At 58.4% G+C, this 25,165-nt stretch overlaps 1 protein-coding gene across 1 annotated transcript; it reads right to left on the reverse strand.

Annotated features, from left to right (window-relative positions):
- Nucleotides 1-646: 646 nt before the first annotated feature.
- Nucleotides 647-24,721, reverse strand: KIF21B (kinesin family member 21B). The gene is made up of 35 exons (XM_075521705.1): nucleotides 24,615-24,721; nucleotides 24,214-24,436; nucleotides 23,663-23,845; nucleotides 20,403-20,552; nucleotides 20,031-20,165; nucleotides 19,486-19,653; nucleotides 18,851-18,966; nucleotides 18,042-18,237; nucleotides 17,451-17,640; nucleotides 17,273-17,336; nucleotides 16,556-16,780; nucleotides 16,171-16,252; nucleotides 15,561-15,678; nucleotides 15,060-15,251; nucleotides 14,195-14,394; nucleotides 13,912-14,019; nucleotides 13,396-13,464; nucleotides 12,779-13,008; nucleotides 12,230-12,377; nucleotides 11,938-12,132; nucleotides 11,077-11,178; nucleotides 10,787-10,952; nucleotides 10,427-10,487; nucleotides 10,058-10,115; nucleotides 9,332-9,537; nucleotides 8,767-8,841; nucleotides 8,483-8,596; nucleotides 7,759-7,797; nucleotides 5,784-5,920; nucleotides 5,301-5,481; nucleotides 4,251-4,415; nucleotides 3,637-3,754; nucleotides 2,731-2,901; nucleotides 2,035-2,234; nucleotides 647-756 (listed from the first exon to the last, which is right to left on the reverse strand). Exons 1-35 carry the CDS (start codon nucleotides 24,719-24,721, stop codon nucleotides 702-704), a joined length of 4,947 nt encoding a protein of 1,648 aa, XP_075377820.1. The 3' UTR covers nucleotides 647-701.
- Nucleotides 24,722-25,165: the final 444 nt, after the last annotated feature.

Raw genomic sequence — 25,165 nt, forward strand, 5'->3', positions numbered from 1 at the left:
GGTTTGTCTGGAAGTTGCCTGATGGAGACCTTCCCAGGCTTGCTGTGCCTCCATGGCTGGGACATGGCAAAGGAGCTCAGAGGTGCACACCTCCAATTGCTGGGGACAGGTAGACAGAGGATGGGGAATGATGGGACTACCTGGAAATCCTTCTGCAGACCCCCCACAGCAGAGAGGCTGTCCTATGAGTAATGTCTCCAAAGAAGCAGCCCCTCTATGCTGTGGTCCTGGCCAGCAGACACCAAATGTCCTCATGGCCGTGGAGTGGAGAAAGACTCCTGCAGGAACCAGCCCCAGAGCCAACAAGGACAGAAACAGCACATCACGGTGGAGGCCACATGAGCCCACAGTGGCAGGAGGGAATTGGGTGTCTCTGAGAAGGAGCTAAGGAGCTCTGACCTCCAGAAGTCCTGGCAGGCATTGCAGGGTGGGCAAGAAGAGAGAAGAAACATTTCCTGGTCACTGGAAAACCATCAAGAAACCCCAGCAGGAGGGAAGGTGGAGCTGACAGTGCCCCACGGAGCTGCCTCCTCAGAGGAGCTGGCAGTGCTCAAAGTACCAGATGGGACATCGTCCACCCCATTGGGTCAGGCACAAAGAAATCCCTATCCCTGGGCTGAGCTCCTGTAGATGACAGGGTCTTGATAGCAAGGGAGAGGTACCCTGACCTCCTGTCATGTCTTCCAGTCTTTTTGCAGTTCCTAGTTCGATCCCGCGGGTAACCTCCTCCCGCTCCAGAGCTTCACTGTCAAGTCGCTGAGAAACAAAGATGAGAGGGACAGCGTGACCAAGGGGTTCCCACAGCAGCCCTGCAGACACGCTGCAGAGAGGCACTGCGAGGAGAAACACTCCCCACCCCCAGCCCATGGCAGCATGCAGCCCACAAGACTTCCAGGCTCTTTTCTCTTGGCAGGAGATTGCCCAAGCCATTTGGGGAGCAGGCAGGCCCAGTGGGGCTCAGCCTCCAGCTCACCCCACTGGCAGCAATTGGGGACAAAAGGAAATGGTGACCTCCAAGGCTGACCCTGACAACAGGACTCCTGCACCCCTTGAACGAGCTCTAACTAGGTCAAAGCAGTGACACCGCAGGGAGCTGCTGTGCTTGGTCTTCCCAGGGCATGGGCTGCTTTGGGGTGGCTGCTGACTCCCGCCCCACCATCCATGCAAGCCATGGCTTCCATGGAGCTGCCACAGTAGATGTGGGCACTCGGCAAGGAAAAAAAAAAAAAGCAAACAAAACAACGTGGGGGTATGGCTAGGACAAAGGGGCAAGTCACTTCTAGCAAAGATTTATCAAGTGGGGAAAAACGCAAAATAGTTTCATACCGTGAAGAAGCAGCTCAGACCAGAGAGAAAGAAAGAAAAAGAGAGTGAGAGGAGCAAAAGCAAGCAACAGAGAGAAAGACAGAGGGAGAAAGAGATGGAGAGAAAGAGAAAAGGAAAGAAAAGACAGAAGAGTGCATGAGCAAGAGAGTCAGAAAGAGCAGGAGTGTCAAGGCAGACTAGTAGCACGGCCCTTTATGGCAAGGACGCGTCGTGGAAGGCAAGGGGTGAGCCCAGGCACGTAATTCCATAACTTTACCCGGCAGTCACTGTGGCACAGATGGGAGGTGGGGAGGAGGAGAGACAGAGAGAGACAGAGAAAAAGGAAGGGAGAAAAGGGACATGGTCGAAAAGAGGATATCAGAGTCTTGCTGCCAAAGAGGTCCCCGAGAGCAGCAGAGGATGCCCAGCCCCGGGGCAGAGGGGTCCCTGTGCGGGCGATAACCCGGGGCATCACCGGAGTGTGGGCAGGGGATGGCCAGGGGAATAGCTCTTGGCACTGCAGCAGGCAGGCCGCATCATCGGGCAGGCTAAGGTGGGCAAGATCAGATGAAGGGGTGGAGGGAGTAGAAAGTTGTGAGACTCCCCCCTTCCCTCCCTCCCTGCTCCCTGTCCACTCGGCGCAAACCCACCCTCGCCCAGGGATGACAGTTCAACCCAGGGGACTCCCACCTCCCAGGGGCTCTGGGGAGCAGAAAGCCCGGGGCTCACCTGGAGGCAGTGAAGATGTGCTTTGAGTTGGTGCAGATGGCATTGATGGGGCTGTCGTGCCCTTTGATCTCCCCAACCGGGGTGAAGGTGTCCACATTCCAGACTTTGATCACGCCTCCTCGGCAGGCACTCAGCACCATGGGGCGGCCAGGGATGAAGGCCAGTGCACAGACCCAGTCTTTGTGGGCATTGGGGATTTGCTGTAGGTATGGGCACAGAGCGGAGATTATGACCAACCTCATCTGCAGCACCACCAGCAGCCTCATGCACCCAGCCTGGGAGGTTCAGATTCTCACTGTTGCCCTGGCACTGATCTGGATTGTGGGGCTAGTGATGCAAAGTTAGGAGGCCAAGGGGATGGATTCAAAAGTTAGGGCTTGGTTTGGCCCCTGGGCAGGAGACAGCAATCCTTTCCTCAGAGAGGAACACAACACCCGGCACTGCAATTGATGCTGCAGCCTGTGTGCCAGGGGGAGCTGGCAATCCTGAGTGTCCTACAGCACAAACTTATGGGGGTACGGAGCCACCTCACATATGCACTGCCAGATTCCCAGGAACAGGAGTGCCGTCCCTGGTTAGCCCAGTGCGGGACACTGGCACCAGGTCCCTGAACAAAGGTCCTCCCAGACCCCCAGAAGCAATACTCCTCTGCTCCACATTACCCCGAGGACCTGTGCTGTATGCTCCCCTCCAGACCTGGATAAGTTCCTGCTGCTCCAGATCCCACTTCTTTATGCCGTTGTCCCTGGAGCCACTGAAGAGGATGTCTCCCTGGATGGCCAGGCACTCAATGCCGTCGTAGTGAGGGGGCTCAAAGTTGTGAGTGGGGCCAATATTGCCCACCATGCCCTCAGCAATCTCAAACACCTGGGGGAAAAACAGTGGGTGAAAGACCCCAGATGGCACTGGAAACAGAGTTGACCCTGTCTTGGAGAACTTGGCCATCGCCATCTATTTTCTAGGCTCAGGGCACCCAGAGTGATGCTGCAAAGGGGAGTAGGCATTGGCCAGTGGAGGCTTTTTTGGGGCTGAGGTCTCTCTAGGGGTCCTGCCACCATCAGGGGAGGTCTGCCCCAGAGACAGCCCCCATTCTGCTGCATTTTACTCATGGTGAACTTTCACACACCTCCATGAGCCAAGCTAACAGCTTGCAGCTGTCAGGAGAGTGGGATTCTGCCTTCGTCATCACTCCCCTGGTGCCAGCTCCAATTCAACCTGCTAAAAACCAGCAAAAACCTAAAAGGGAGGGGCAAGCTCTTGCTGTGCTGGAGCTGTGAACAAGCAGGTGCAAAGCATCTGTATCGGGGAGGAGAATCGAGCAGAACAGGGCAAGCTGCTAATCTGGGTCAGCCATAACATGCAAGTACTAGCCACAGAGCGTGAGGGATGAGAGAAATGCAAATCCATCTCCAAAGGTGCATTTGTATTGTGGACCAAGCAAAAAGCCAGATTTGGGTTGAGGAGATATGCAAAAACCTCACATGCAGAGGTGAAAACAGAATCTGGGCTCAGATTTCAGGAGGAGAGAAGAGACCTTAGGGGTTGCCAACATCTCGGCTTCCCTATGGGAGACAGGGCTCTGGTCTCCAAGGAGGAGAGTACCTTGACGTAGTGATCTTTGGAGCCTGTGACCACCAGGTCATGGTTGCTCGCCGTCTGGTTTACCGTGAGACACATCACAGGTCCAATGTGGCCACTCAGCTTCCCGATGGGCTGCAATCTGAGTTCAACAACATGGGTCAGCCAGCCCCTTCCCAGGTGCCAAAGCTCCTCCAAGGGGCTCTCCCAGGCAGAGACCCCCAGAGCCCTGGAGCCCTGCAGTAGGGGTTGTTCCATTTGGGGGACTGCAAGCAGGGACACCCTTCTTCCTAGTGATGCTGGGGGAGAAAGGCAGTCTCAGGGCCTGCCAACATCTGGCTACGGAGCCTAAGCTGCAGCAAGGGGTTAGCAGCCCAGTGCCCACCTGGCGGGGGCAGGGGGGGAGCAAGTGCAAAACCAGGGGGGTACTGCTGCTCATCCCACATGTCTTTCCCCTTCTCCTAAGCTCTGCCCAGCTCATGGACAAAAAGGGCCCTGAAAGTCCTTATTCCAGGCAACTTCCATTGCTAAAAAGGCTTTCACTTCCCCTGGGGGGAGTAATTTCAGGCCCCTCTGAGCAGACAGTGTCCACTCAGCATCCGTAAGCTGTCCTGCCCACCCCAGCACTATCCCCTTACCTGCTCAGCTCCCAGATGCGGACAGAGTTACCAGTGGCAGCATAGAGCACGGTGCCAGTGGGATTGAGAGCAATCTGATTGATCTGGTGCTCTCCCTGCACACTGGTGACAGTGCGGGTGGTGGTCCCAGCACACGCATCCCCAGAGATCACCTGTCCAGAAGATCTAAGGGAGAAAGAGGTCAAGGAGGGAGGATGAGCAGAGATCAGAGCCACCAAGGCCCCACTGAGGAACTGCACAGGGCTGTTGGCTCCAGGCTGGCACAGGTGGGTCCCACATCAGAGAAAGGCCCTAGAGGTATCACCATCTCTCTGGCCACAATGGGATCAACAAGACCTCTGTCCTCTAGGCCAGTGCCCTGCTTGCAGAGGCAGCCAAGGATGTTGGGTGTGTGCATGACATGGAGCATCCTGCCCTGGTTTCCATTTGAGGGCTGCTCTTCTCTCCTCCCATTCCTCTTTGCTTCCTGCAGGAAGAGCTTGCTAGTGCTGGCAGTCAGCACAGGGAAGCAGAGGTATTTGGTCTCTACACCAAGGGAGAAGCACCTTCAGGCCCAGGCAGATGAGCTGAGGCTGGATGGAGAAAGGAGCTCTATGCTGGAGCAAGCTGGTAACCCTGGACTGCCATACTCTCCTAACATTTGAGCCCTGCTCCAGACCAGCAGACCACAGCTACAGCTGGTCCCATGCTTCTTTCTGGTCCTCAAACTCCTCATAAAGATCTGAGTTTCCCACGGGCGAGCCTGTAATTTACTCAGCCACGATGCTGTTAGGAGCTGTGCTTCCTCTATGGAGCTGCTGGCTCTCTTGGCCATCCCCAGAAGTAGCTGCAAATCTTTTCAAAGCTCTTTAACCTGAGCCTTTGCTGCAGGAGGTCCCCATGGGTCCCCTCACCCCAAGCTCTCTCCCAACCTCCCTGTTCCCTAAGGATGCAGCACTGCAAACTGGCACTAAAGCAGCTGGTACTTGGCCCTGCCCTCAGCCCCAGTAGGTCCTGGGACTGGCTTCTGCAAAGCCCAGTCCCCCACAGATGCTCCCGCCTGCCACGTACGTGAGGGTGCGGATGCACCGGGCCGAGTCCCGGATGTCCCACACTTTGATGTATGATGTGGACACAGTGAACACCAGCCCCGTGTGGCTGCAGTACTTGATGGAAACCACGTTGTTTGGGTGACCCTTGAGGGAAGCAATTTCTTGGCCCGTCACCAGGTTCCACATTTTGCAGCTCCGGTCTGTGGGAGGAGGAACATGCCCAAGAGTGTCAGGCTGGGAGGGGTCCCTCTGAGGTCATGGTGGCATGCAGGCAATACCCCTTCTGAGCATTGCCTCCCCCCACCCACAGGGCCAGAGGAAAAGAGCCAGTCAGCCCCAGCACCAGGGCCATGCAAGGCAAGGCTCAACGCTGAGGACAGGAGAGAGGCTCAGGAGAAACCATCCCCATGGTGCCTGGCACTTCACGTAATTCCCTGTGCCCACCTGATCCCATAGTGTCTGCAGGCCAGCAACCCCCATGTCCTCTCTGTCCATCACGCACCTTTGGACCCAGTGAAAAGCAGCTCATCGGTGGCATCCAGGCAGAGCACAGGTTTGGTGTGTCCTTCTGCCACGGAGACACACTGCAGCGGGGCTGTCCGGGCATTCTTGGTGCCACCCACCGGGTTAATGATGCCCCTTGTGTGGGAAAGAAAGAACAAGCATGGTGGGGTGTGTGTGGAAAGGCACTGCACTACACAGTCCCAGGGGCATGGGAGAGCAAGAACTGCCTCACCCCAAGCATCTTCCACTGCATGGCAGTGCGATGGGCCCCTCCATCTGAACCTGGCATGTCTGAGCAAAGGTCTTTGTGGAAACCCTGGAAATCTTCCCAGGAGCAGCCCCTGCCTACTGCTTCTGCCCCAGTGATACGGAGTGGGAAAGGGGGGCTGCCCAGTGGCCTCTGCTCTCCTGCTGAACCTCTCATGCCTGGCCAGCACAGACCCAAGGAGCCAGGAGACCCAGCTCATTGTTCCTCAGGTCAGTTTGGGACAAACTGCACCTTCTCCAGCCTGAAGCTCTGCTGGGATAAATGTTTCAAGGTACCAATATCCAGCACCCCAGTTCCTTGGAGGCTGTCAGCCTGTGCCTGGTGACATTTGGAGACAGGGACCTGCTCCTTTACATAAGGCCACAAGGGTGACAAACAGACAGCACTGGCATTTGCACCCAGCATGCCTGTCACAATGGCTATGGAAGCCCTGCACCCACCACTGGCTCTGGGCAGGAGAGGACCTATCCCTGCCAAATCTTCCTCCAAGGGACACCTGCTGCCTGTCCCTCTGGACACAGCATCTGCCAATCCCCTCCACTTTAGCAGTGCTCGGAGTGCTGAGGACCAACAGCCCTACCCTTCCAGACCCAAGTGTGCATGGCCACCAACAGCTCTTCCCAGCTGGCGTCCCAAAGCACAGCCTCCCCACAGCCATGGTGCCCTGGGTTGTGCTATCTCTTCTTATAGGCAGGGAAACTGAGGCACAGGGCTGGAGAAGGGCAGGCCCGAGGCCACATAAGGTTTGCTTTAGTCATGAGGACAAACACAGGCTCATTAATTTGGGTTTGGAAATTACATGCATGTGATCTTTCTTTCTCAGTTAGCAGCTGCACTTACAAACTCAAATTAAACAGCCCTCCCCTGGCCTCTAGTGTTTCTACCAGTCTCGAGGTGACACTGAATCTAAATGGAAATCCTGGCTCCCCAGGGTGAGATGTTATTGACGGACATTGCATTGCTGCCTGACAGCAAACTGCCCAAGGTGATGCAGCACAGACATGTCTGGTGCCACCTCCCCAGTGACTGTGGGAACTCGGGGCACGGGCAATGTGAGGGGACACCTGGGTGCTGGAGGGCTGATGTTCCTAAAGGATGGGGGAAAGGTGGCCCTTGTGTTGGGAAACCTCTGTAGGCAAGAGGGTGCAGTGGGACAAACCCAGGAGCACCTTAGCCCCAAGGCTGAGCTCAGCACCACAATCTGACTTGGTTTCTTTGGGAAAGAGATCTACCCACCCACAACCCAGTACCAGGGAAGCACAACCAGGTGTGGGGAGCACCTGGAGACATTTGCCTGGAAGATGCTTGCAAGAAGGACATACTGGGAGCACCCAGCGTTGCTTGCCCCCTTCCCCAGCATCACACCATCCTGGGACAGGATGGGACATGGTGGCGTCATGCTGATGAGAGCCCATCGGAGATGGAGGAGAACATGCTGCCACCCCAAACCAGCCAGTGTCCACAGGTGAGCCCAGTGCTATGTTTCCAAGGCCTGATCAGAGCAGGAATGGTTCAAACTCGCAACGAGGGGACAGTGTCAGATACTGGAGGTGGCATGCCAGGAGGGGACAGCACACACAAGCTGGGAGGTGGGGCAGAGCAGCAAGGCACAGGTGGAGCATGCAGGGACAAGGGAGAGCAGACTCATGAGACAGAGAAGGAGGAGGAGAGGAGGAAGGGATAATAAATAGAAAGTTGTCTATACCTCAGCACCTCCGAGACAGAGGAATCGCTGTCATCAGACCTAGGGGCAGAAAATTAGCAGGATTATGGGAGAGAAAACCCAGACTAGAAGAGGCAGCAGAGGAATCAGAGATGGAGGATTGTTATTGCATCCAAGCCAGTGTAGGACAGAGGGAAGGAGGAGGGGAGAGAGGGAGAAAGAGAAGCACATGTGGAGAACCAGGGGAGAGGGCAGAGGAGCAGGAGGGCATGTGAGGATCAGACAGCAGGTCTCCATCAGGGAATGTCAGCGCTGCTAGCAATGCTCCGAGATGAGAGCAGCTGCCCAACCTGCTGCAGAGGGAGGCTGGAGCAGCATTTGTGGGTTGGTGCCAGTCCTTCAGCTTCCTGTGAGCCCCCATCCCACCTCACCCCATCCTGCTCCGTAGCTTTTTCCAGTGGTCCAAGTCTGGCATCGCCATATCTCCAAGTAGGGCTTAGCCAGAGGCCAGGACTGAGCTGGCTGCTTGCAGGAGCTCACAGAGGAGACCCACAGCAGGCAGGACAGGGCAAGGGTCCAGCATGGCCCTTGCAGAGTGTCTTCTCCCTTATGGAGAGGAGCAGGGAGCGAAAATGGTGGCAGGAGGCTGGCTGGAGCCAACCCAGGTCCTGTGCTTGTACACCCCACCGTGGGACCTGGTACGTGCCATTTGCTGTTATGGTATGGGCGCCCCTCACTCAGACCCTCCCACCCCACCAGGACTTACTTATCCAAGGCAGACCCCTGGCTCTGGTTGCTCGTGAGACGAGAGAAGACATTGCGGTCGTTGCGTGGACGGGTGGGTGGGGATGAGGGAGGCGTGAAGCCAACATCTGGAGGCCTGAGCCAGGAAGGATTAGAGGGACACATGACTCTGGAATTGCTCACCTGGCAGCTGCCTGGCACACCAGGGCCCAGCAAGAGCTGGCCCAGCCAGCATCTCTCCCCACTTGTCTGGGCCACCCAGCCTCTCCCTGCCAATGTTTCCATTTCTCCAGCTCCCAAGCTCACCTGGCAGGTTGTCCACGGTCATAGGATTTCCTCCTTGTCAGAGGTGAAGTGTCCGAGCCACGAGATTGTCTGGGACTAAAGCAAGTGAAACAGAGCACAGTGGGTGCCTGCCCCCTGCTGCTGGGATCCCTCCATGTTGAACACCCATGTCCTTCCCCAGCAGAGCAAATGGAGAAGTTGGGCTGCCCTGAAGTCACAATAACAAGATCAGAGGATGCCTCAAGTTATCCCATGAGCGTGGAAGGCTTTTGGCAACCAAAGAAGCCTCCAAGAAGGCTGATAACCCAGGGCAGTAAGTCAGGGACTCTCGCACACCCCCTGCTTCTTTCCCTCCTCCTGGAGTACCCTTCTCTCCATCTGCAGAGGATACCAGTGTACTCCTAGACACTCTCCAAGTCCCACTGGAGAAATCCACCACTGCTTGCTGCAGACAGGCCTGCATAGATGCAGAACTGAGCTCACCCTCACCGCTCTGCAACTCCCCAGCCAGGGTACAGCTTCCCACCTGCTGGCCCATGCCTCCATGAGCCTCCCAATGCCCAGAGACCCATCACCCTATGCTCACAAGGTGCTTCCTCGTGTGGGCAGGCTGATGGTGCGCGACACCTTCTCCTTGTAATAGGGGTCTCGGATGGAGAAGCTGATCCCATCCTCTTTGATCTCCATGAGGGATGCCAAGGACTTGGTGATGTTCTTGGTGGAGACGTCCAGCGTGGGTCCTAGACACTCAGCTGACACTGCCTTCATCTGCCCTGAGAGCTTGGGCTCTCCCTAGAGCAGGGCAGAGGACTTAGGCACAGGCAGCATGGGGGGGAGGACAGTGGGAGCAGCCAGAGAGCTGTGGGGCAGAGCAGCTCGTGCTCTCTGGCTGTAGGAGGTTGAGTTCCCCCTGCATCATGATGGGATGCCTGTCACAGTGCCAGCTCTCCATACTCTAAGCAAATGTGACAGCCTGTGCAGAACAACCGGCGCTTTCCTCCACCTTTGCCCACAATGGATGCAGCACTACACAGGAACCTCCTTGGTACCCACACAAATCTGGAGGGTATTGGCTGATGTGGTGGATGTTTCCCAAGTCTCTGGTGCTTCAGATGACCACAGGACCAGGAGGCCCGGGTTCCCCCTTGCCTAGAGCTGACCCCATGCAGAGACCAGTTGTACTACCTTATGCCAAGCCTGACTCTCCAAGGGTCAGACTGCAGAGCAGAGACCTGGAGCATCATTGAACAACATGCCTCTCCATCCCTCCTCCCACTCCCTGTGATGGGGCCACACAGAAAGACCAACTAACCTTGAAATTGAAGTCGTCCTGGCTTGCTGAGCCCTTCATGGTGAAAGACTGGGAGATGCTGCAAGGAGAAGGGAGCAAAAGATGGATCTTCAGTGCCAAACTCTTTTCAGAGAGCTGGCTGCCACCGGCCCACCAGACTCCTTGGTCACCCTCTGTTCCCCAGCACCCTTTCTCCAAGGGGTGACCTAGTCTTCACTCCCTGCTGGTGTCTAAGATACATCTCTGCTCCCGTCCCCAAGGGAAAGCTTAGGTGAGGCTTTGCTCATCCACATCAATCTGTGAGGTCCCATGGGTGGCACCAGACATCCTACCCCACCCCTGGCCTACCCAGCCACCACCAGCTCAGGCAGGGCTGGGCTGGGTGCTCACCTCCCATCTGAAGCCAGGCTGAACTCCGAGACCTCTTCGTCTGTACTGGCGTAGCCGTTCTCTGTGCAGGAGGGAGACAGCACATCAGCAGCGCAGAGGGGACCCCGTTGTGCCAAGCCCTGTCTGAACCGTGTGGCAGAGGGGACGGCCTGGGCAGCTGGGGGCAGGGACCCAGTCCTCGTCCCTGTTCTGTGGTGGCCGGAACACACGCCCCACCCAGCATCACCCTCGGGGCAGCCCTGGGCACGCTGGTCCCAGCCATGGCACCTCCAGGTGTTTCTTGGGGGGCTTGCAGGGGTAGGCACCTTGCCCCGCAAGGCAGCATGCCTGGCCCAAGGATGTGCCAGCCCTGGGTCCCACCTTGCTGGACATTGTGGATCAGGGCCTGCAGCTCAGGGTGCGACTCGGCCTTCTCCCGCAGGGCGTCCAGGATGGCATGGTTCTGTGAGGAGCCGGTCACGTCCGTCTGCCGCAGGCGCCCCTCCAGCAGGCGGATCTGGGCCTCCTTCTGTGCCACCTGCAGCCCCTGGGGAAGGACAGCCACACTGGGCCTCAGGCGGGTGTCTTGGGTCCCCACCCTGGCACTCTGCTCCCCTCCCCAGCTGCAGGAAAACCCCATGACGCATCCGAGTCCCGGCTTGGCCACGCACCTTGTCGATGGAGGCCTTCAGGAAGTTGTCCAGCAGGAGCCGGGCTTCAGCCAGGGAGCAGGAGCTGATAACCACCGAGGTGTCCGTGGAGTCCAGCTCCTCCTGAAATGTGGAGGGATGGGTGTTGGATGCAGCGGGGGAGCTTTGCCGCTGGGCATGGGATGGGCAGAAGGGCAGGCCAGCACTGCCCAGTCCCGATGCTCACTCTCCTCAGTCTGCTCAAGTGGCTACTGGGGAGATCCAGCCATGGAGATGGCCAACGCAACCTGAAGGGCTTCTTTGTGCTACAAGAATTCAGGTCACCAGCCCAAATGCTAGTGTGAATTAGCAACAGCCCCTTCTTTCCCGGCAACCTAGGTGACAGCTAGGGACAAGCCAGGGACAGCACACAGCCTCCAACCCAGGCTGCAGCCAGTAGAGGGGAGCCGGGAGCTGCACAGAGTCTCTGTGGAGTGCCCAGTGTCAAAATAGGACACAAAACCTGCAGGGTTCCTGCTGGAAAAAAAGCCAGTCCTCCCCGGGATGTTTCCAGCACCTTAAACTCCCATGGGGACAAGTGACCGCCAGCCCCATGGGCAGGATGGGGGCTGCAGCTTCCCTACATCCCAGGGCACTGGGGAACAGGCACCGGGGAACAGGCACCAGCAGCCTGTCCATGGACGTGCAAGGGCCTGGCGGCACTCCCCTCCACAATTAACCACCTAATGAGAAGTGAGTGTGCGGGTGCAGCCCCACCAACTGTGTGACATGGCTCAGAGGAGGACTCTGGGACACCCAGCTTGGCCGCACCCAAGGACACCCTCGCCTCCCAGGGATGCTCCTGCTCTCTCCATGCCAGCTGGGCCCAGTCCAGCTGCCCACCTTGGTCTCCTCAATCTGCATGATGGTGGCCTGGCAGTCGGAAATGCTATCGTTGATGTAGTCGATGTTGGCCCCCAGCACCTCGATCTCCTCATTCAGCTCCTGCAGCCCCTTCTGCTCCTTGGGGCTCTCTGCCTGCAGTTTTGCCCTCTTACCCAGCAATGCTTCCTGCAGCAGTGACAGCTCCTCGCGTTTCTGGGGGAAAAGGGAGGGGCATTGGCACTGTCGACATGGCTGTGCCCCTGCCCTGCACCCACCATCCAGCCCTCTCTGTCCCCAGTGCCACTGTCACCTTGATGAGCCGCTCCATGTCAGCCTCCAGGTTGACAATGGTCATCCTCTGCATGACGATGTCAAAGATGCGCCGCTCCAGCGACTGCCACTTGAGGCGGGCAGCTTTGCTGAAGGTCTGGCTCGCCCCCTTCTTGGGGAACTTCTTCCTACAGCCAGAGGGGAGAAAAGGCACATGGGTGACCGGCCTGGACAGCTGTGCTTACCCCAAAAGGATGCCTGGGCTCTGGCTGGCCAGGAGCAGAGGAGGCACCTGCATCATTTCTGGATTGCCCAACTTTTCCATTGCCACTTAGCAAAGAGAGGGACAAGAGATGAGCCCAGCAGGGTTTGTGCCGCGACGTTTAATGCTTGTGGAAGGCCAGCACTGGGCTCAAGCCCAGGTGTCAGTCAGTCACATGCTGCCAGCACAGACTGTCACTGGGTCAGTGGTTTAATACGGGCCAAATGCACAATAAGAAGCTGGCGTTCAACCTCCGCCACCAGCCAAAAGCCAGACATGGGAGTCCTGAGATGCCTCATCACCCGTCCACACAGCCCCTGCCCTGACCTGGTGGGCCGAGCCCCGTTCACAGACGATGAGGGGTCTCCCAGGAAGTTGTTGATTTTCCTGTTCCACTGGCGCACGATGCTGGAGACGGAGCGAGCACCGGACTCGGGCTCAGAGGAGGTGGTGCTGGCCGAAACCTCTGCACCTGAGTCCAGCATGGCTGGCTTCTGACTCGTCCTGCCCGCGACCCGGTCTGACATGGGCTTGGCGAGTCGGCGCAGTGCCGAGACCTGCCCAGAGGAGGGGCGGAGGAGAGGGTGTCAGACAGGTGTCCCCAGCCCAAACCTGTCACCGTCACCTCCACATCCCCACGGGACCAAGAGTGGCAGCTCTGGAGACCCGAAGCCCCAGGGCCATTTGTGTCCCATGGGTTTCCCCTTTCTCCCTTGTAGCCCATCCCCTGCTGCCAGGCTCAGCTGCCCTGGGAGATGGGCAATTCCTCTGCTGCCTGCAACCATCTCCCACCTCATTACTGAGCCATAAAAATCCTCCCACTCTTTTGGGAAACCTGTTCCCAGAGCTGGCACTTTCTGGAGGACAGGGTGTCTCTAAGCCAAGCACTGGGGCCAGGACCCCCATGGGGGCTGGGGGCTATGTGGAGGCAACCCCCCCCTCACCTCCTGGGTTTTCCTCCGCAGCACTATTTCCTGCTGCCGCTTCTGAGACTCCAGAGCCCGGATCTGAAACTGCACAAGAGAGACACACAGACCCCTGGGGTCCTGCCCAGACAACCCACCAATGGTTGCAGTCCCAGGGCTCCCACCACCAAAGCTTGGAGCGGTTACTTTGGCATGAACAGTCTCACTTCTGATTTTAACAGCGAGGACGTTTCCAGCCTTGCGGCTGGCGCTGATGGCGCACTGCCCCCCAAGCATGGCAGGGAGCTCACAGCATCTCCCACAATCACACTGGGAGCGGCAGGAAGCCCTTGGGAGCCATTCAGCCAGGTGTGCTCTGCTGGGGCTGCGCGGTGCCTGGTGAGGCCATGGGTGCAGCAGGGCCCCAAGCTTCACCAGCTGATATTTATGAGCACCTCAGAGTGTCAGAGCAGAACAAACATCCACCCCCAGCCAGCCCAGTTCTGCCCCCTGCACGGGGACGCCCAGTGGCATGCAGGCAGGCTGGGCTCTCACCTCCTGCCGGCGCTGCTCCTTCTTGAGCTGCGCGATCTCCCGATTCCTCTTTGTCTCTGCCAGTCGCCTCCGCTGCTGCTCCTCCCGCATCTGCTTCATCAGCGCAACCTGGAAAGGGAAGGTGCCACGTGTCGGTGCAGGCACCTGACTGTCCCAGGGCACCTGCCCACCAGACAGACAGACAGATGTCCTGCACTTGCCACCAGGAGTGGAAAACATCGCTTCTGAGCAGAGAACCAGACTTGACCGGGGATGCCCTCCCTGCCCTGGCATGTCCCGGTACCTTTGCCTTCTTCATCTCGGCCACCTCTGCCTGCAGCTTCCTCAGCTCCCGCTCGTAGCGGGACTGGTTCTTGAGCAGGCGAGCATGCTCCTTCTGGGCTGCCTGGAGCTTCTGCAGGTCCCGGTTCATCTCCTTCAGCCTCTTCTCATAGTCTGCTTTGATCTTGTTGGCTTTCTCCTCCGTGTAGCACTCCATGGTGCCTGGGGGAACAAGAGGGCTTGCGATCCGCACCCTGGGCTCCTCCTGCACTGACACACCCTGCCTGGAGGCACCGGGCACTGCTCCCTTCCCATCCTGCCAGACCCCTCTCTCACCCCTCTGCTCTGGCCTCATCACAGGCTGGGGTCTATCTGGGGGCACCCGCTGGAAGAGATGGGTTAGGGCTCAGTGCAGGGTGGGGACAGTGGGTTACAGCACAGTCGCTGGGCTGAGAGGAGCTGCAGACCTAGACCTACAGCCATGTGCATCAGTGATCCTGCCCTGCTGAGCCTAGAGATCAGCTACACCACTAGGTCTTTGCGGTCTTCATGTGCCCCTCAGCACCTCAGTTTCCCCAAGTGTTGCCACATCTCATGAAGCCGTATTCAAGGCTAGAAGAGGCTTTGCCTTGCCATCCTTTCCAGCCACATCTGCAGCACCAGTGGGGTCAGGAGCTCTACAGCTGACTAGTCCCACTCCCGCGGCAAGACAAGCAGGGTCTTGGGGGTCCCAGGGGCTCAAGCAGAGGCAGGGGGATGGCAAAGCTCTACCAGAGCCAGCGTTGTGTGCAGGGGGTGGATGCTTTGGCTCTGAGTCAGCTGGGCAGGAGTGGGGAATGGGGCCCAATGCTGCGGGGATGGGATCCCATGGGCTAGGCAGTTCTCACTGAGGTTCTGCAGGACCCGGTCCCGCTCCAGCTGTGTGTCCCGAATCTTGTTCTGCAGCAGGATCAGCTTCTCCTCATACTGGTGCTTGAGGGTCTGCAGGCGCCGCTGGCTGTTCTCCAGCTCATCAATCAGCTTCTGCTTGATCTCTATCTCGCAAGTCAGATCTGCCAGGTCGGCCTGGAAATTCACGGCTGGAGGCCAGTGGGGGACAGTCAGGCTGGGAGGCATGCGGGAGCATCGCTCCCACAGCCCCACTGAGCCACAGCACAAGGAGGGGGCTGAGGGAGCTGATGGGAACCCACATCGCTGGGGAGCAGCAGCACCCCAAAGAGCGTTGGAGACTCCCTGCAGCAACCCTGGTGCTTTTCTAAGCCCCCCAGAGGAGACATGGCTGAGGCATCCCAGTGGACTCTCCCTTCCCAGGACCAGAGCTCAGTGCCAGGAAATGCCAACAAATGCACCCCCATACCCTGGGCTGCATGCGTGGCTCCGCACTTTACCCTTCTCCTCTGCATCCGAGTCTGAGTCCACCAGGCTCTCTTCACTGCCAGAGTCCTCATCTTCATCCTCACGTCCATCCTCTTCCTCACAGCCACTCTCATCCTGTTCTTCCTCCTCCTAAGATGAGTGCCTAACGTCAGCTTGCAGCATGGCCTTGCCCTTCTCTCTGCAGCTCTTCCCTCCTCCAAACCTGAGCTCACACTACAGCAATGGGCTGCAGCCCCCACAACAGGACTCGGCCTCCCACACAGGATGCCCAGGGGCTGCAGCACCATTTCTGGACCTCCAGCGTACACTGTTGAGAGGAGCAGCTCTGTGTCTCATCCATCCTTGCATCCATCCCCTCCCAGCTGAGTAGCACTGCATTGCCCAACCCCACTTCACCCACGCTTATCGAAACCAAGCCCCAAAAGATGTGGGCTCCTCGCTCCACAGCAGGGCTGGCTGGGGAGCATCCAGCTCCCCCTACTCCAGCATGGAATCCTCTGTTCCACAACCCCTCCAGCCTGCTTGCAGGGCCAGGCTGGGCTTGGTCCCTCTCCCATGTGGGGCGATGACAATGCTCCACACCCAAACACCCCCCTCAGCATGAGCACCAAGTCCACTCACCTCTTCCACCTCGTTCTCATCTGTCTCCTCCCCGTTGTCCTGCTGCAGTTTCTGCCGCTTCTTAAATGCTTCCTTCTCCGGGCTGGGGGAGAGCAGAGTGGTGCTGGTGAGTCCCAGCATGGGGGAGTCTGGGGATGTGTCCTGCCAGGGCCCCCTTACCTCCTGCTTTTGGACCCTTTGGGGAAAACAGCCTCCAGAATCGCGTGGTGGGTGAGAGGAGACCAAGGGCAAGGCAGCGCTGGGAGGGGAACCCAGGCATCTGGGCTCTGTCTTGGTGCTCTGGCTTTAGCACAGATGGGGGAAGCAGGATACCCGACCCCACAAGGACAGACAGGGACCAATACACAGCCTCCCCTTCCCAACATCGCACAGCAGCTGCCTTCACCTTTTCCTCCGCTGCCTCCTCTCTTTCTTTTTTAGGCGCTCCAGGTCCTGCTTGGCCCGTTGGAGGACATCGGAGGCCTCCGTCTCCACTGGAGCAGCAGGGCTGCACAGGCCAGCCAAGCCAGATGCTGGGGACGACCCCATGGAGTAGGGTGGCCGGGCAGAGACACGCGAGAGGCTGCGACGCAGAGACTCATTCATGGACTCGCTCTCCAGGAGCTTCGTCCTAGGGAGGGGAGACAGGATGTGGTCAAAGAAGGGACATCTCTCTGTCCCCAGAGGAGGGGATCTTGCCTGGTTTTAGGATGAGTGTGAGCAACGGACAGAGTCACCACAAAGCCATTCCCATTCATGTTGGGTCAGAAGGTCAGGATGCTGCAAGACAGGGTCCCAGGATCACGCAAGAGACTGGGATTGACCCAGCTTTGGGGGGCCAGCAGTCCCTGGGAGACACCAGGCACTCCCGCCAGGATCTCCTCCTCCCTCAATGGCCACTCAAAAGACGACAATGGCCAAAGCACTGCCTGGCAGCAAGACTGGGACTCCTACAGCCCCAGTGCAGTAGCAGTGTAGTCAGCTGCTACTCCATCAGGGCTTACGACTCACCCCAGTGATGCTGGAGGCATGGAGCTCTGAGCCACATCTGGGCTCAGATGCCACCACGGCACCTGCCAGGCCAGGGACCCAGATGACACACCAGCCCCCGTGCCCAGCTCACCTCAGCTCTTCAATCTCCCGGATGTAGTTCTGGATGAGGGTGCCAATGGCTTCATTACCGTCACCTGGAGGAGCAGAGGCATGGGTAGATCAAGGCAAGACATGGGCTGTACCGCAGCACCCATCCCAGCTATGCTGGCTGGGCTGACCCACCACGCCATGCACTAGCCCAGCCTCACCTGCCTTGGCCAGCATCAGATTGGCCTCCTGGCTCATGAGGTGGGTAACCCTGCTGTTGATAGCATCAATGGCCTCCTGCATGGCCTTCACCCGCATACGCAGGGCGCTGTTCTCCTTCTGCAGCATGGCGTTCTCGCGGAAAAGGTCGCTGTAACCCTCCGAGCCATCCTCCCCGATGACCCGCTTGCCCTGTGGGGACAGGAGGGGAGTCCCTGAGTGCAGGGCGAGCTGGGACATGGGGACCCATCCCTGGGGGCAGCCCCAGCCACCAAAGCAGGCATAGGGCCAAATCTAAGGACCAGGAAGGCCTGAGCTCAACAGGCAGAGGGTGAGAGATGCTTCAAGGCTTCTCCCTGCCTTCTCTCTCCATCCCCAAGAGACTTGCCCAAGGTCCTGCCTGTGGCAGGCCAGGAGCTGAGGCCCCATCTCTTAAGCCTCCTGACCTCTCCTAGCAATTACCCCTATCAATAAGGGCAGAGCATGGTAGGCAGGAGGGTCTTTCCTGCTAAAACCGCCCCAATTCAAACACAAGGAGGAAGCTTTCTGCTCCTGCCTCCATCCCACCTCTGCAGGCTCACTCAGCCACTCACTGCCTTGTACTCCATCAGCTCCATCTGCAGGCGGGCGATCTCAGCCCGCAGGGCACTGATCTGCTGACTTGTCTTGTCCTGGTTCACCACCACCTTGTTCTTGATGTTGCGAGCCCGGTTGGCATATTTGAGCGTGTTCAGGGTCTCCATGAAGTCCCGGTCAGATGGGCTCACGCAGGCGATCATGATGGTTTGGCTTGGGGAGGTGAAGTTCAGGGTGAAAGGACAGTTTCCCCACCCTGCACCAACTCGGCACCTGGAAACCTGGGACCCAGCACAGGCCACATGCCCCCAGACACCATTCTAGGCTCTTCTGTGTTTTATAACCAAGGTACAAACTGTGTTCAGTCCCTCCCAGAGCCAGAGCACCAGCAGGACCCCATGAGCAACACATAACAGCACTGAGCAAAGCCAACCTCTACCAGTCAGCCCACACATGCCAGGATTGCTGGGGAAGAATAGGCTCTTCAGAGAAGTACCCCCAAAGCAGGCAGGGATTTCAATCCATCCCATGCTGGGCAACACCACCTGCCAAGTTCCAGATCTGCAAGGGCTCCGGAGCATTTTGCACCAGCTAATTCTGCCAAAGCTGGCTAATTGGGGCTGGGACTCATGAGGAGTCAGGACTTTACATCTGCAAAGTCATGCACTGCCTGCCAGGAGGTACCCCCTCCCCAGCAGGCAACCCAAGAGGCATTTGAGTCCTGAAATAGCTCCTATATGGCTCCACAGACCCTTGGCCCTATTTGCAGGGGGACAGCCCCTGCAGTCCTCTCCCAGGGCTCCGCCCTGGCTTGGGACCCCCTTACCTGTTGCCTCCAAGGGAATCCTGCAGCAGGCGGGTGAGCTTGGAGTCGCGGTAGGGCACATGCACCACTTTCTTGCTCTGGTCTCCGAGGGCACTAATGACGTTCCCCAAGGCCAGCTACCAACGCAAAGGAAAGCCCCCCCCCCCCCCCCCAGATTCAGCCCCTGCTGAGAATACAGCTGTCACGTAGCCAGCACGTCATGTCTGAGCCATGTGCTGCAGCACAGGTTTGGGGTGCAAGAGGTGGAGGCATGAGGCTTCCCTTGCTAGTCTTCGCATTCGCCCCTCTTCCCTGGGCTGTGCCTCTCTCCCACGTGCACTAAGGAGCAGCATCAAGCCCTGGACTTTTTTTGAGCTCAAGTTAGCATACCTCAACCTTTTGGGGACTTGCACCCTTGTGCCCAGCTGCACCCCTCCCCAGTGTCCTGCCCTCAGCAGCAGAGCTGTGCCCTCAGCACTGGCATTTTGGACTGTGCATAGTCCTGCCTACAGGGCCAGGTAGCATAAACCCCAGCAGAGACAGCAGAAACCCCAACAGCCCAGAGCAGCTCTAAGCAGGACCCAAAGGCGTCCCAGGCTCCCCCAGGCAGGCCCTGCCTCCCCTCTCCCCTTGCATGCCGGTGCCCGGGGCCGTACCAGCCCACAGTTGATGGAGATGCCTTCCTTCGCTCTCTCGCCAGTAGCACCCGTTCGCTTCAGCCTCTCTGAGCCAGCCAGGTCTACGAAGTGAAACTTGGCCGTGAGGGTCTCATACTCAGTGGTGGGCTGGGCTCCGTCCAGGAGACTGGTCACCTCCCCGTTCACCTGCGGCCAGGCACGCATGGAGAGGGGTCACTACCATGGACCTGGAGCAGGCAGGAGCTCCCTTGGCTACACTCAGACATCAGCAAAAGCCTGAGCATTCACCCTCCGCACCCAGCCCCTCGATGATGGGGGAGAGGATCCCAACAGCAGCTTGCTCTGGGCCATCCCTTAGGCCAGACCATCCCTGCCTTGGATGGGGCTACTCCAGGACAGACCTCAGCTCCCATTAAGTGTTAACACTGGCTATGACTGGCAAGACAAAGCCCTGCCTCTCTTTGCAAGACTTCAAACCCTCTCCCCTTTCCAAGGGACCCCCACACATTGCCTGGGTATCAGATTCAGGAAAGGCCCAGCCAGGAGGCAGGAGCACATCTCACCAGCTCCGGGCGGGTGCACACTCTCATCTGGCACAGGTGAATGGTGAAGATGGCATGGGATCGGGAGCTCTGCACGTTCATCTGGGTGCTGGCAGTGGTGCGGGAAAGAGCCCCCTGCTTTAGGCACTGGATCAGCTGCAACAATATGGGGCAGGGAAGAACAAAACCTTGAAGCACCCTGCTAGGGAGTCAGGAGAGCACCCTGCCGCAGCCCCACGGGCACATCGACCTCTCCCTGCATCACCCCAGGGTTGCTCTGTCCCATCCCAGGTAAGATCCTCTCCTCGCCTGGCTGTCTCCACATAGCATGTCCCTGGCTGGTGGGCACCCAGCTGCCATCCCTCCTCCATGTCTGCCCCATCCTGCACCCACCTCGTCCTGCGAGCTGATGAGGCGTGACGTGACCCCCGTTGTGTAGATGCTCCCACTGGCATCCTCATGGATTTTGATGTTGGATTTGCGGTGGCGTGCATCAGGGTCGCGGGCACTGTCAAACAGGTCCAGGATCTCCTCGTTGTAGAGCTGAGCAGGATGGAAGTGGATGTGGGGTGAGTAGTAGTAAGCAGGAGGCTGCTAGAGCCCGGCACAGCGGGACCAACAGGAGCTGCCCTCTGCCATCCTGCTGCTGTAGTCCTGAGAGCCCGGAGGACAGGCTGCACAGCTGGGGGTGCGTGTGTGTTCACACGCTTAGGCAAGGCTGACCAGGAGAGCTGGTGTGTGTGCAAGTGTAGGAGAGGATGCACAAGCATGTGCATGCAGATGGGAGATGATGCATAGGCAAGCTCTGACCTGCATGCACGGGTACCCAGCTAGGACAGGATACCCAGAAGGAATGGTGCGTGCGTGGACGTGTGTGCGCAGGCATGCATACATGTGCCTGTTTGCCCTGTGAAGCTCTGAGCTGCAGTCTGGGTTGGTTCCAGCTGCCTGACCCTGTCCTGTCCCTGGCCCGCACAAGCAGCTGTGCGGGAACCAGGACACTTTCAGAGCCCTGTCCCCAGAGCCTGAGCAGACACCCGGGAGCTACGCATCCCCCTGGCCTTCCCTGCTCACCCGGGGAGCCCCTGGCCACACGAGCCAGCAGAGCCCCTCTCCCACCACAGCTCCCTGAGTTCACCTCTGCCAGGTGGAAAGGGCACAAGGGGGACCAGGGAGTGCTGGACAAGCGTGGAAAATGCTGAGGACCCAGAGGTGACAGAGGATGCTCCCATCCATATCTCGACCCTGCAGCATCCTCTCTCACCCTGGGGCAGAGGGACTCCCCTGCCCGTCTGTCCCTGCGCCACCACCACTCAACACCACACATCACCCTCTTGCACCCACATCCCAGTGCAGAGAGCAGGGTCGCCTGAGGACCACAGGCTCCTGGCCAGCAGAGCAGATCAGGCTAATCTGTCCCTGGCCGCCCCAGGTGCAAACGGGCTCCCCGAGGGTTTAAACCCCGCTCTGACAGCCTGCTCCCAGGAGGAGAGTCATAGGACAGGGATCAGCAGGGCCAAATCCTGTACCACTGCTGGGACAGCAGGGTTGGCAACCAGCGTCTGATGCAGCCACGTGCCCACGCTGGCACAGGAGAGCTGTTATTGCCACAAAACCCTCCCTGGGTTGCCTGGATAAGGGTGGCTGTAGGAAGGTCTCAGCGCAGCAGCACAAGAGCTCCTGGTGTGATGTCCATGCCTGCAGGGTGGACCAGTGGGCAAAGCCCTCGACAGGCTCCAATGGCCTTGGTCACCGGGCCATCAGGCAACAGGTTTTTACTCTCCCCACACGTAATAGGGTCCTTGGAAAGCCTTCAAGCCCCCCCACCTGGCAGATGGCCCCCCACCTTGGGGCTGCCAGTGTCCCACTGGGTGCAGCTGGCCTGGAGAGCACGACCATGAGTGGCTTTGAAACACAGGAGAGGAAGCCTTGTTCCCATCCTCCACCACAGCCACCGGACAAATGGTCGACGGTTGGACTAGATGATCCTAGAGGTCTTTTCCAACCTTAATGATTCTATGATTCTATGAAACATCTCTGAGGCTATTTTGAGAACCAAAACCACCAGGGGTCAGAGATCATGAAGAGAGAGAAAGGCTACAGGAAATCCCCACAGCAGCTGGTGTGACCCCATGCAGGGCCACTGCTCTGTCACCCCCAGGTGCCCCTGGGGTTGTGCTGGACCTCTTGGTCTGCAGAGATGCCTCCTAGGATGGCCTGGGACAGAGGCAGCACAGGCATCCCCTCCCCAGTGTTCATCCTTCATGTGTCCCAACCCCAGCTAACAGGTCACCCAGGTCCTTGGGGCAGTGTCGGGTCATCCCAAACTGAGTGGGAGAAACTGAGGCAAGGGAAACTATAGCTGGACAGCAGATGATCTCCTAGAGGGCAGATACGGGGGGCTGACAGGGAAGAGAAAGTGTGTCATGTAGGGTGAGGGGACACACATTGGGCTGAAGGCCAATATCCGATCCTATAGCCCAGAAAAGGCAGGACTATGTCCCAGCCCCAACAGGGTCAGGGGGCTCTCCAGCAGGGAGAAAGCCTGACAAGGTTCAATCCCCAGAAGGACTTCAGAACAGGCAGGAAAGTGTCCCCATTTCCATCCCAGCCCACAGGTTCCCCAGAGCAGAGCCCCACGAGGCCAAGGATGCATGGGAAAGCAGCCAGGAGCTTGGACAGGCCGAGTGGTGGGGAGGGAAGGACGTGGCCAGACACAACAGCACCATGGGAGCTAACAAGGGCTCTGCAGATGGAAAGCTGATTGGGAAGGATTTCTCTGGCAAGGAGGTCAGCCCTCCAGGCTAGGAGGTGACTTTGGACACTGCTTCCCCTCTCCAGACCATCGACATCTGGAGGAACCCACATATGATGGCCACCAAAGCCACATGGAGGCAAGATCACAGCACGGGGCCTCTCTGCCTGTCTCCTCTGGGCTGTACCCTAGACCAGGACACCAACCAGATGAAGTTTGTTCAGGAGCTCAGCTTTGCTCAACACCACCCTATGTTTTCTCACCAGGGCCTTAAACCAGTTCCCATCTTGAACTTCTTTGCACTTTCACCCCAGGACCAGCCCCCAGGGAAACCGCTGCAGACACACAAGGTCCACAGGCTTTCTGGGACAAACTTCTCCAGAGAAAGAAGCAGTTAATAGAAGAGGCTTTTGAAATGGAGAGGCCAAAGCAGAGGCGGGAGAGGATGCAATGAAGCATTCTCAAGGTCAAAGATGCAGCAAAGGACATGGGAAATAACACAGCCCTTCCCCAAATACCCACAAGAATGGCACTTTTTCCTCTCCTTGTTTCACTGGGAACGCTGGTCCAGACCCAGGGGAGCAGGTATGCTGCTATCCTCGACCTCAAACAGGAGTGAGCCCAGAGCCCCCTGAATCTCCAGGGGACAAAGGCATAAGCCCCTTCCCTATGGGTGGGGGCTCCCTGCAGCCAAGGAAGTGGCCATCATGAGGTCAACAACATTCAGGTGCTTTGAGTCTCCTCTGCCCTGGCACACATGCCTGGCCACACGCCTGCTGTGGGGTCCAGCTCAGCTGGGGAGCAGGCAGGACATGGAGGACTCAAGGAGCCCAGGACATGGGAGCTGAGCAAAGGACAGGGCAGGGCCACAATGTCACCCAGACCTGCTGTCACCCACCTCCAGGAACTGAGCGCTGACTTTGAACTCGGGTGCCGCCACACCCCGACTCTGCGCCGCCCGCTTGCGCTCCTCGATGCCACTGAAGAGGTGGCCGATGGCCCGTGGGATGATGCCCTGCTCATCCTCGGAGACGTTCATGTCAAAGCCGGTGCCCATGGTGTATGTCTTCCCCGCACCAGTCTGCAAAGAGGCAGGGAAGGGGGAGCTGGCTGGGCCCTCCTAGGCTCAGCTCTGCCCACTGCGCCCCTCACCTTCCCCTGCCAGAGGCTCCCCAAACGCCTCTGCTGAGCCCCTCTTATCCCCCCCCATGACACTGGCTCCCATGCTCCCACCCCAGCCCTGCCTTCCTCTCCTCCCACCAAAGGCCACCCTCTGCCCCAGCTCTCACCCAGCCCAGGGACAATTCTCTGTCCCCTCCACACCCAGGAGCTTTTACATCCCCCACCTTCCCTAACCTCTGCAGGTGCCATCGTAGCATCGCCAGCACCCAGCGCTGCAGGAGAGCCCAATGCCCATGCCAGAGCTCAAGGAGCGGGCAGATCATGTACCTGGCCATACGCCAGCACAGTGGCATTGTAGCCCTCAAAGCAGCCTTCGATGAGCTTGCCCACGCACGTCGTGTAGATCTGCTCCTGCCATGTGTCCAGGTCAAAGACAAAGTCGTAGGTGAAGGCCTTGTCTTTCCCCAGCAGCACCTGGGGCTCGCCGGGTGTCACCGAGGTGCAAATGTGACATCCCTCTATTTTCTCTTTGGACAGTTGGGGACGGATCCTGCAGGAAGAGAAGCGGGCTGAGAGCAGCCTCAGGGCTCTCCCTGGTCCTGGGGGACACAAGCCTGGTCCTGAAGCGTGGCCTGTGCTGGAACTGTGGCTGCTGTGGGCAGGGGACCAGCAGCACCTCTTCCTGCAGTGTGGAGCAAACAGTGCAGGCAATGCTTCAACTCCTGCACCCAGTGACAACCTTGATCCGTTTGTGGCTGAGAAAAGAGGTTGGTGCATCCCAGCAATGCCACCAGCCACCTCCGCAGCTGAGGTGACAGGCAGGGCTGGGTACCATGGCACAGGCAGACCCAGTAACGACATGCAGCCTGCACTTAAAACTGCCCTTGCACCAACAGCTGAATACAGCCCAGCGCAGCCCATACAGGGTCAGCCAGCCTCCTCATGCCTATGCTGGCTCATTCACCGTGATGCCCTGGCCAGGCAGCAAGCGCTGGGCTGCACGTAGACACTGATCAATACATCAAAGCAGCCCTGACAGGGACTGCCAGGGTACGGGCAGGCAGCCGGGATGCGTTACAGCCAGCAGCGCTCACTTCAGAGTCAGCAAGATCAAACTGCAGTTACAAAGGCTTGAAATGCAAAATGCAAAAACACAATGAGACAGTCCCAGCGCCAAAACAACCACCTAAACCAAACCACCACCCAGCCCGATGGCTGTCCCCAGCCGTGGACTCAGCAGATGGGAAAGGGACAGGCGAGGCTGTGCTGGGCTTCTGGC

The sequence above is a fragment of the Mycteria americana genome, chromosome 20, assembly GCF_035582795.1.
Source record: "Mycteria americana isolate JAX WOST 10 ecotype Jacksonville Zoo and Gardens chromosome 20, USCA_MyAme_1.0, whole genome shotgun sequence".
Taxonomy (NCBI): Eukaryota; Metazoa; Chordata; class Aves; order Ciconiiformes; family Ciconiidae; genus Mycteria; species Mycteria americana.

Coding starts and splice junctions, on each gene's coding strand:
- KIF21B (XM_075521705.1), bottom strand. CDS start 24,721: ATGGTACCCAGCCCTGCCTGTCACCTCAGCTGCGGAGGTGGCTGGTGG. Junction 10,488..10,786: donor GATCCACAATGTCCAGCAAG/GTGGGACCCAGG, acceptor CCTCCTGCACAG/AGAACGGCTACGCCAGTACA. Junction 4,416..5,300: donor CGGTGCATCCGCACCCTCAC/GTACGTGGCAGG, acceptor TTTCTCCCTTAG/ATCTTCTGGACAGGTGATCT.